Source organism: Lytechinus pictus, chromosome 2 (assembly GCF_037042905.1).
Source record: "Lytechinus pictus isolate F3 Inbred chromosome 2, Lp3.0, whole genome shotgun sequence".
In the NCBI taxonomy this organism is placed as follows: domain Eukaryota; kingdom Metazoa; phylum Echinodermata; class Echinoidea; order Temnopleuroida; family Toxopneustidae; genus Lytechinus; species Lytechinus pictus.
Window position 1 is genome coordinate 48723983 of NC_087246.1, and position 11839 is coordinate 48735821.

Below are 11839 nucleotides of genomic sequence, written 5' to 3' on the forward strand. Positions count from 1 at the left end.
AAAGCAACGTTTGTACTGCGTCATGAGCGTACAGTGGAGAATATCAACCATTTCGTCAGGATCACAAGTGGCGTTAAGCTCTTCCCAGCTAAAGTCGGTGATCCATTGCCCAAACACCCGAACAGAAGAATCACGAAAGGGTCGTATTTTTAACTTGGAAATCTTGAGAGGTTGGATACAGTCATGTGGGCGCATAACAACAACTCGGTGGTCACAAGTAGCAATCGGGGCATGTATCACAGGGTCTTCAAACAAGTCAGGGAGGTTAGTCAGGATTTTATCCAAAACTGAATCACCCCTGGTTGGTTCGGTAACTACCTGTGTCAAAAGAGCATTCTGTTCAATGACATCTGTGACGAGATCATTAAAATCTCCCATGACTAGGATCAAGGCTTCCTCTGTAGAGTTGATCAAATCAGTCATTTGGATAATGTGCTCAGTTATTTCTTGACGATACGGAGAACGAGGCGGAGCATAGACAACACAAGCATAAATGTTCTTCGCTAGATGAATAGTCGAAGATGAACTCAGTTTTACCCAAATAATTTCCAGGTGTGGCGGTACCAAATCATTGTACACCAGACGTGAGTTTATGTCATTTCTACAGTACAACGCGACACCCCCTCCAGTGGCTACATATCACCATATTCATGAATAGGGTCCATATGCAGAGAACTAAACATATGCCTACTGAATGAAAGAATGCACGCCATATTGGGAAAGAAAATCATGTGTTACAGCCACAATTACTTGGAGAATGCTCAATGATTGAAAATGGGAACAGACTACCTTGTTTTGGACAATAGAGGGCAGGATCATGGTAGAACTGGAAACGAGCCATGAGCAGTATAGAGATGTTGGTCAGACAATAAACGGCATGCTGGGTAACACGAGCCTTGCTTTCGTCATCTTGGCGGTGATCGGCTAGAAGAGATAGCAGGCTCTGAAATGAAATAAGGTAGACAGCTTTTTTTTATACCCAGGGCTCTGTAACATAAAGGTTAGCGATTAATAGCTAAATAAAATGGCCTATCAAGGTCATTCTTGCATGCGCATATTGTTCAGTAGACTGACTAGGAACCAGTCAGAATTGTTCTTTTAAATTAGCGATTAATTGCTAATCTTTGTGTTACAGAGCCCAGATCACATTATTACAGCCTTGTAATATAAAGAGGTTCTGGTTGCACTTGATTTTTATTTTAATCAATCTCAACTTTAAATTGTTCTTAATTCCTAAACTACACAGTTGTGATAGATCTCAAGATATCATTGATTCCCAAGACAAGATGTCAAATATTGCTATCAAATAGGAAACAGTAAAAACTACTTAAAAGCTACAATGAAACAACATAAACTTTCAAGACCCCAACCAAAGCGTGGCATTGTTGTGCTTCATAGCTTATAAGCTTTTTATCTGAATATGGGTATTCAATATCACTTAAAGGTAAAACAAAGTAGTTGCAGCAAACAATTATTTCATGAGAAAGTGTTTATAATAATAATAATATGTTCCATTTGTATAGCACAGCTACTATAATTGCACATACTCTACTGCGCTTGATACTTGGTATCCTATTATTACCCCGGCTGTAGCTAAGCAGCCGTATCGGCGCTAAAGCATTCAGGGAATGAATCCTACAAGGTACCCATTCACCTCACCTGGGCCAAGTGCAGCACAATGTGGGTAAATTTCTTGCTGAAGGGAAACACACCATGGCTGGGATTTGAACCCACAACCCTCTGATATAGACGAGAGTCGTAACCACTAGACCACGACGCCCCCAAAATCAAGGTTAATTGTCACAATATTATCATAGATCTAGATCTGGTTTATTTATATAATTTAACTTATCAATAAGAAATCATGAAATCTTAGCTGACAAAATGACAACACTTATGATCACTAACATAGAAAAGCATAATGTGGGACAGTGTGTTAAATAACTATTAAATATTGCTTGGAAAAATACCAAACATTTGGTGGAATATTGTGTTTATTTTTCCTCATTTCTCAGCAAATACACATTTTCTTCCAGAGCCATTTGGAAAATATTTCTTTATTCATACATACAAACATTTGGGTGGTCATTTGATTGAGTTCTATTTGAGATTGTTACCATGAACGGCATCTCTCTTTAAAGCTTTGGTTGGACCTTTAAAAATAAATAAAAAATACAAAATGAAATTAATGATTTATTTTCATCCTTACCTGGATGATATTTGGTCTCTGAAGAAAAATCTCAGCTGGGAAGTCATGGAGTACAACATCATTAATGAAATCACAGGATGTGGTTACTACTTGGACATCAGAACTACACAGAGAGCTAGAGAAAGTGAATTTTATTTTGAAAATAAAGAATTTCAGTGCACGATAAACATCACACATGTAGTAGTCCGGACATTTTCAGTACTCACAAAATGACATGACAAATGACACGAATGATATTGATCAGTGTGCACTGTACATAGCAGATACAGAGAACGTTTTCCAAGTTGCACAGAAGAAGTCATGACATCATAAAACTTGCCCAATAAGAGTTCAATCTGGAGAAATATTGGTATTCTATCCATGATTTAAATTGCTTATTATTCTGGCAATCATCATGCATAACTCTACTTTTCCTTTAGTAATAACGTATGAAGCATCATTGGCTAGGAGCTAACTAGCCAGCTGATATCCATGTTAATTAATCCCCAAACTCCATGCATATTCATATTTAATGAACCACGTTGTTGAACAAGTACTGAACAGAACTAGGTCTTACATTGCCATACATAATATTTGTACACCTTGACAGCAAGTAATTGGATTCTGTTATGTGTATAACTGCTTTATCAAAAACAATATCTCTTACTTGTTTGTTGATGAAAGGACATGGACATCTGTAGCAGTCAGGGGTAACCATGGGAATGTAGAAAATATCACTCCACATATTCCTTTACTACCTGAAATTATAACAATTTTAGACAGAAAAAGTCAAAATATATTCAAATACCATAGTATATCAGATAAAAATAGAAATGCATACTGTCGTATTTCACTCAAAATGACAAAATATTTTTTTTTTAATCAAATAAAAAAAAAAAAAAAAAAAATTTGCGATAAGTGTTGCTGGTGGTGTTTAACCAAAAAGCATGAATAAAAAGACTGAAATAAAATAAAGCTCCAATAAGAGACCATTTCAGGGTGGACAGAAGAACACTGTGATGACATGAGCCCCTTACAAAAAGCTTAAGGATTGATCCACAGCATTATTTTCAGAACGGATTGCCTTGTTAATTATGAGTTACCAATTGTTTAAATTGATCTGCCATTTGCTGAACTTAGTGTTATTGGCCCTTCATGATCACAACATCATATTCAATCATGAATATACATCACCACCAATGCCACCAAATTACATCATGACCATCATCATCATTAAGATTCAAATTTTTGAAATCCAAATTTATTCAACACTCATCATAAAAACACAAAATTACAAAATTACAAACTATTACATAAGCTGATCAATATACAAGAATTAAAATGAGAAAATACAAGGTATAAACATAATGAGAGTATATAACTAGCACCATCATCATCAACATTACCATTATTATCATCATCATCATCATCATCATCATCATCATTACCATCATCATCATCAGAAGCAGCAGCATCGTCATCATCATCATCATCATCATTACCATTATCATCATCATCAACATCATCATCTTCATCATCAGCATCACCATTACCATTATCATCATCATCGTCGTCATCATCACCGTCGTCGTCATCATCATCATCATAATTATCCTCCTCCTCTTCCCCCTTCTCCTCCTCATCACGATAATTCAAATGAACTTCCTGCTCCCTCTTACCTGGACACTGTTCTTGCAAGATCGCTCGTCTTGATTTATTCTTCAGTGCACCTGTTGGAGACGGCGGTCCAAGATGAAAGTAGCCATTGGCCATGTCTGGTGTCAGTGTCAAGGATCTCGGAGACACTTTGGGAATGGATGAAGCATCTTGGATAACATCTGGAAGAAATATTCACAATTCTTTCATTTAATGCAAAAATTACTTCCAAGGGTCTAGTCGAAAAAGAATTCTACACTGTAACAAAAACTGACGATAAAAATAATTTTCAAAGTGTTTCCTAAGTGCTTACTTTTTAATCATTATTTTCAAGGTGAACTGAAGTGATATTGGTCATCTAATCTCTATAATCTAAGTCTATCATCATCATCATCACCACCACCACCACCACTACCACCACCATCATCATCATAATCATCACCACCACCACCGTCATCATCATCATCATCCATGCCATCAATATCATCCTCATCTAACATACTACTATCACAATCTGGCTGACGAGTGAATTTGAGCCTTGATAAGTTCATTTTAATATCATTACCATTGTCATTACCATCATCACCACCACCACAAACCACAACCAAATCAAACACCACCATTAAAATCATCATCAATATAATCTTCATCAACATCATCATAATCACAGAGTGCAATGCAGTCCTTTTTAAACAAAATATTGGTAAAACAACAGCACAATAATATGTTTTTAAATCCCTCATTCCTACATAAACATGTACCTCCATTATGACCTGTTGTCTGAGCCTCATAGAAGCAATGCTCATAGGACGCAGAGGACGTGACTTCCCCAGGCAGACTGAGTAGGAGTTCCAGAATGTCATCGATGGATTCCTGCAAGTCATCCTCAATGTCTTGCCTCAACTGAGAGAGAAACCGAACAGCTCCAATCTTCACCAAGTGTTCTGAGGCAGATGGGTGCTGTGAAATAATAATGTGAAATTGCTATGAGGTGTTTACATATTTACAGGTAAAGGCAATGCCTATGCAACTTTGATGTTAAAAACAGTAATCAGCAGTATCTGTACTTTATTTTGATGGAAATTATCAAATTGCTTTTAATAACATCGCAACAGTCACAAAAAGCTCCTTGTAGACATATCATAGGAAATTTTTCACTTTTACTTGAAAAATAATTCTTTGAATTATTTTCAATCTGATGGTCTTTATTTGACATCACTTTTTTTTTTGCAGGAAGATACTCACATGTCGGGGAAGGCGGGGTAAGTTGAGCATAGGGGCAAGTTGAGCCACCAGTCCCAGGCCAATAATGAATGAGTCAGACATTGTGGTGGTGTCATGTATTGATGACACATTGCATAACCCCTAACCCCACCACATTGTTTTCAACTTTGAAACAAAAAATACTTATTTAGAGGGAAAAATACAAATTTCAGCCACAAAAGTAGAAAAAGGGTGTGAAATAGATGTGCTTTTTACATACAGACGTCTTTAAATATAATAAAGACATGAGAACAATATTGTTAGTCCAGGTATGGATCTTCATTCTTGTCATATTCTTTTACATGATGGATGCATAAGAAATGTGTGGATGCGAAATTATCGCATTAAGTTCGGACTGGGGTAGGTTGAGCCAGCCATCATGGGGCAAGTTGAGCCATGGTAATTCTTATGGTAATGTAAAGAACCTTAAAAAGTCATCGATATGCAGGCAGAAAGGAGCAAATTTACATGACTATTCTTTTCCTTTTAGAGGATGTTAGTATTTATAGAGAATTAGCAAGTGAAAAGACTTTAATAAAAAATGACATGCTGGTTCTTCCCCCATACATTTTGTACATAGTTTTTGTGGCTCAACTTACCACAGAAGGTGGCTCAACTTACCCCACAGATGGGGCAAGTTGAGCCATTTGACATCTCTTTTTTCAAAGGTGACAATGACTTTCAGTGTGGGGGTAGAAAGTTGTACATAGGTGACAGATATTTCAGAAGAATTAAATCTTAAGCAAGGTACTTATTTCTACAAGATTATTAATCATATCAATTCTAACGTGCAAAAAGCAAAAAGTGTCACAACCTACCCCGCCTTCCCCTATACATGTATCCCCATATCATGCTTAAAATAATACAAAACAACTCAGTCCAACACCTGTTTCAGTGTACCAAATCCATTGTTCTCTGGTTGAAAAAGGTAACAGTGATTCAAAGAATTGTGACTGGTACTGTATATACATATGACTATTGATTCATATGGGGCAGGTCATCTCTGCCTTTGTGCATATTTCCCTATCAATTGTTAATCATGGATCTATAAATTATTACAATGACAATGTAACTTCAAGTCTGGTGTTGGTGTTTGATGCAGATAGGATTCTCTCCCTCAGCTCCAATACCTAGTCTGAATTGGCACATATATGTATGATCAAAAACACATTATTGATACTTTTGACAGCTCGACACATATCGAAACTTCAAAAAAGTTTGGTGCTGTGTTGTAGTAAACCTTGGCCTAACACCACCACCAAAAGATCAACACCAAACTTGAAATCACCCAGTCTTAAAACAACCTTTGCAAGTCTCTGAATCAGCAGCAGCACATCTTTCTTCTGAGGACATGACTTGAAATTAAACCATTCCAACAAACGGATCAACAGATGGCACTCTTGGACCAGGTCTGCCTCCTCAATGAGCCGATGCTCAAGCTTGCACAGGAGATTGGTTAAAGCTCTACATCGAATCTCTTCAATTTCATGACCTGTAAGACACAGTGTGACAGTGAAGAAATTAATAGTTATTCTCAAGAAATTAATCACGTAATGATGCAACCTGCCTTTGTGCTTCCAAAGGACTTGGATATTATTACTCTGGCTTTAGCCCAGAGCCTTTTACAGCACTGAAGGCATTTCAAGGAATAAATCCCTGCCAGCTACCCATTCACCTCATACAGGTGAGTGAAGCACAATGTGGATGAAGGAAATTATGCCATGGTTGGGATTTGAACCCACGACCTTCTGTTTCAAAGTCAGAAGACTACTCCACTGGGCTACACCGCACCACTGTAAGATTTGCTGCCGATTTCAAAACATCGCATGCACGAGGGTCTGAGCTCGGACCCTTGCGCATGCTATGTTTTGAAATTGGCAGCGAATTATTTATACATGTGAGGAACTCGATGTTGGCTTTAAATCACCAATTTTGAAGCTAACTGGAGGATGGATAAGGGGTGAAGCTTCATATTCTTTTAAAGCTAGTTTCGGTGTAGGATTTTTACCATAAATGTGCAATTTTTCCCACCTTTGCCACTCGGAGTATCAGAGCGAGTTATGGACCTTGATGTTCGGGTAGGTGCACTTGTTCACTGCAACCATCCTGCCTGTGCGGAATCTACAGGTAGGACTATGGTACAGTATGCCAATGCATTACACAGCACACAGGTGGAGGTAAGCGTTTAAAATCCCTTTTTATAAATACTTTTTAGCATATTTTTAAAATTGCATTCAATAATAAGATTAAGATGAATAAATTTAGTATATTGTGAAGATTTTGGCGTGTGTCATTCTCTCACATTCGTGTGATGAATGAAAATGTCAAAATTAATTATGAAATGACATGCGTTGTGCGAGGTTAGTACAACTAACCTCGCAATTCGCATGTTGTGTGAGGGAGTGGCCTGAGCCTGAGCCGAGGTAGGAGTCCTCAACTCAAGACTAGGCTGGAGCTCCCTGGGTTAATTGCGAAGCTGCATTAGCGGCTTCTTTGCTGCCGTTATCCTGAGATTCTTGTCCTTATAAACTCATGTGCCCGCGCCTTGCTGAGCAACGACACCTTCAGCTTTCGGAGCCAGCCAGCGCCAGCGCAGCCTGAGCTGAGCGGAGTACGGTACTTATTCACTTCAGTCCCACGTATGAAAACTCGTGTACGTACGGGTACTCCTTTCTCCAGTTACACTCACAGTCTTAAAAGGAAAGTTTAACTCACCTAACTTCACAAATATATGATTTAAATTTGTTGCTTTATCCCTTGAACCGTCCATTGTAATCCATTAATATGACAGAAACACATTATTCACAATTTATCACCAGAGTTCGTCGTGTATTTACAATATTTTTGAACGAAGCGCCATCCAAGAACTGACAACTGAGGGCGCTAAATTATAATATACAGAGTTATCAATAGACAGAGTGGCGACACGCGCACTGAAAACAGGATACGCGCGGTCAAAGGTCAGCCATGGGGGGCTGATTAGTTCCCTCTGCGCGCACATGCAATGATTTGGCAATCATCGCTATTATCATAATTGATTTTCGACAAACTAGCCTAGGTCCGGAAGAAATGATAATGAATCTAATGTAATTTCTTCTCTTTGGTTTAGAGCTTCATGATAATCCCCCATTTCGGTTGTCTGGCATAATCATTAATATTATTCAAGATGAATTCCACTTTTTTATTGAAAATTAATGTGATGAATTATAGAGACTTGATTTACTCGATGAATGAAAAATGAAAATAAAGAGGAAAATAGGCAAATAAGGAATATGGAAACACGAAAAATTAACAAGGTGATGCTGAAGACATAATGGATTGGAAAACTCGAGGGAAGGGGGCAGCAGGGTGACCAGATTTCACAAAGTGAAATACGGGACAATCGACAAAAAAAAATCAACATAGAAGGCTACACAGTGTTATAGACTTGTGAAAAAATATAAAGAATGGGAAGGAAGGGTGAACGAAAGAATGAAGGAGAGAAAGAAAATACGAAAGAAGGAAAATATATTGAGAATAAAGAAATAAAAAATGAAGGAAAAAGGAAAAAAAAATTGGAATAAAAGAAGGATAAAAAAGAATAAAAGAGAATAAAAGAGAGAAAAAGGTTTCCGTCATTCTTTGAAATGAATATAGAAAGAAAGAAAAAGAAAGGAAGAAAAGATGAACAAATGTGTGAAAGACGAAATAAAGGAGAGAAAGAAAAAAAAAGTAAGAAAAAGGAGCGGAAAGAATGAAGGAAAGAGAAATGTTTCCTTCATTCTTTGAAAGAATGAAACAATAAAAGAAGAAAAACAGGAAGGGATCGGGAAGCTAGGGAAGGAAGGAAGGAAGGAAGAAGGATGGAAGGGAAAGAAAGAATAAGGGAAAGGAATTAGAAGGGAAAAAATAAAGAATGAAAGAATTAGGGAGAAAAGAGAGGGAGGAAAGAATGAAAGGAGGAAAGAATACAAAAAAAGAGAAAATAATGGAAGGAGAAAAAAGGAGAGAAATGGAGAAGGAAGCAAAGACAGTTTAAAGAAAGAAAGAAGGAAGGAAATAATAAAAAGGAAATTTGATAAAGAATGCAAATAAGAGAAAGAAGGAACGAAAGAAAAATGAATGACACAGCGAGAGAAAGGATCATGAAAGAAAGATAAGAAATAAAAATAGATGGAACAAAAAAGTGTCCGCAGCGCGAAGGATAGAATAATGAAGAAAGAAGGATATAAAAGAAAGAAAGAGGAAAAAATTCAAACTTCCAGCAAACAAAAACAACCATCTGACAAAAATAATAATCATATATGGTGTGTTTTTAATATATTTTAAAATTTTAAAAACTAAAAAAAAAAACTTGCAAAAGTTTAGTAATCGATTATCTGTTGGTTATTTGATGAACATTCGTCACTTTTAAATGTATTAAATACATTTTGTTCAATATACTGAAATACGGGACAAATAGACGTCCCGGGAGGGGTTTGTCGGACAAAGGAGCAAAATATGGGACCATCCCGGGAAATACGGGACGTCTGGTCACCCGGCCTGTTTTCTTTTTCTGAATCACTGCATTGAAATTTTGTAATCGCACCACCGGTATCGTACGTGGAAAATAAACAATTAAGGAGCAAAAAAAAAAGTACAGTGATCACAAAATATAAAGGAAAAGCATATATTTTGACTTTTCAAATGATATGTTTTATTTAAAAGTTAGAGCATAATTTAATATAGTCCCCTGACAAAATGGGCTATTGATCTGTGGTGATTTAGGGGGAATGGCCCAGGTGGGAACTCCTAGCTTACACTATTTTCACTGCACTGACTGTCAATCAATAATGGAAATAGGAACATTGTACTCAGATCGAATTTCATGATCTCGAATAATTTCAACAGTCCGAATATTTTTATGCAAAAATTTAACCAACCTTACCCTTTTTTATGTCATATTAAAATTAACCATTTATCTTGATGTTTTGTATAACGAAAAGGGGAATGTTACTGGTAAATTATTTTTTGTTTTATTGTTGTTTTCATTACTATTACTATTAATATGACGATCAATATTGTCACTATTAATTATTATCATTGAAATCAATATTTTTTTGTTATGATCATTCAATTCAATTCAATTAAATTCAATTCTTTTATTTCATTTCCATTCAATTTGTTGTAGCGTAATATAGTTTAATATAGTTTTACTCAATATGTTCAGTACCAAATTAATACCATGTAATGATATGTCATGTAATATATTATCATGTGTTAGCGAATATAATGCAGTGTAATGTAAATTTAATGTATATTACAATTAATGTAGCACAATACTTAGTTTAATGTAGAATAATATTTTGATTTAATTAAAACCATATTAACAATTCCCTTGATTTCTTATGTAATAAATAATTGATTTGTTAAGCGCATAGAGATCACGAATATTATGCGCTATATAAGTAAAATATTATTATTATTATTATTATCATTATTAAAACATAATACAAAGTAATATAAAGTAATACAAATCAAGTACAATTTTACAGAAGGGCATTCTTACTTCGTAAAAAACAGAAAAACAGTATAATATAGAGCATAAATGGAAATGAGGGGGATCCACTAAAAATCATTGTCATCGTTATAATTACCATCATCATCAGGGCGGAGAATATCCTGCTTTCTTTCTCTCTATCTTCTTTTTTAAACTAAACAAAGTTGAGGCAGTTGTTGCCCCCCTAATCATCACTATCAAAAGTATTATTTGTAATATTGAGAATGATCCAAATAAATTTTGAAACTTGAAACTATCTTCTTTTTAATAGGGGAAAAAGGACCCAAGCGTTATATCAACTTTTTATCAATCGAAAAATAAGGGGTATATTACTTAATTTCTCTTCTTTGTTTGAACTATTTTAATAAAAAGTATAGGGGCGATCAACCAGTGGCGCCCGATCATCATTATCATAATATCTTGTAAATATCTGAAGAAATGTAATCTATAGTTGTTCATATCCTAACTTTCATCAGCGGCTGCCATGTTTTTATTCTAAGTGAAATCATCTTGGCTCATTCTGAAATTATTATCTATATAATAAACTCTTACATTCTAACACTCTATAGAAAAATTTGGTGAAAAGTAAGCCATGTGGGAGGGTAATTGTGTGTCCATCTAACATCTGGCATTTCTTTGGGGCATTTTTATTCATCCAGTGTGATGATTTTTTTTTTGCCCATTCTAAAGTAATTGCTGATTATTTTTTAACCTCACTGGACAATATGCTTCCCGCATTGGGTAAACATGGTAAAATACTTTCCAAAATAGGTTGGACACATAATTACCATCATGGTGGTAAAATTTTACTCATTATTTTTTACAGTGTATTTTCGGCACTTTGTTTTTCCTATAGTAATCGTGATTTCACTTGATTATGAATTTGCTGATTGGCAATAGTTGTCACATAAAAAAAATGTTCTTTCCATTTCCTCTGATTGATTTAATCTGACAATTCTGGCAAATGGTGGAAACTGTCAATAATCTTTTAGTTGTGAATATACCCCTCCCTTTATCTATCACTCTCTTTGCCCCTCTCATCTCTGGGTCTCTCTCTCTCTCTCTCTCTCCCTCTCTCTCTCTCTCTTCTGTTCTCCGATTTCTCTCTTCCTTTCTATTGTGTGGTGTAACACTGTGTAATGAAAAAAAGAAAAACAGAGTCTCAACTAATTAAACGCTTGTAATGCACATTTAAGATGGAAAGCTTATAGCTT

The 11839-nt window shown here is 35.8% G+C and overlaps 1 protein-coding gene across 1 annotated transcript in view; it reads right to left on the reverse strand.

Annotated features, from left to right (window-relative positions):
• The window catches only part of LOC129254111 (rotatin-like), a 53481-nt gene extending 45492 nt beyond the window's left edge, over positions 1-7989 (reverse strand). Inside the window, exons 1-7 of the mRNA XM_064095005.1 lie at positions 7823-7989; positions 6412-6599; positions 4606-4804; positions 3868-4026; positions 2856-2946; positions 2210-2324; positions 790-943 (exon numbers count right to left, since the gene is read on the reverse strand). Of these exons, the coding sequence (XP_063951075.1) occupies positions 790-943; positions 2210-2324; positions 2856-2946; positions 3868-4026; positions 4606-4804; positions 6412-6599; positions 7823-7877 (961 nt within the window). The 5' untranslated portion in view covers positions 7878-7989. The remainder of the gene's footprint in view (positions 1-789; positions 944-2209; positions 2325-2855; positions 2947-3867; positions 4027-4605; positions 4805-6411; positions 6600-7822) is intronic.
• Between the last annotated feature and the right edge of the window lie 3850 nt (positions 7990-11839).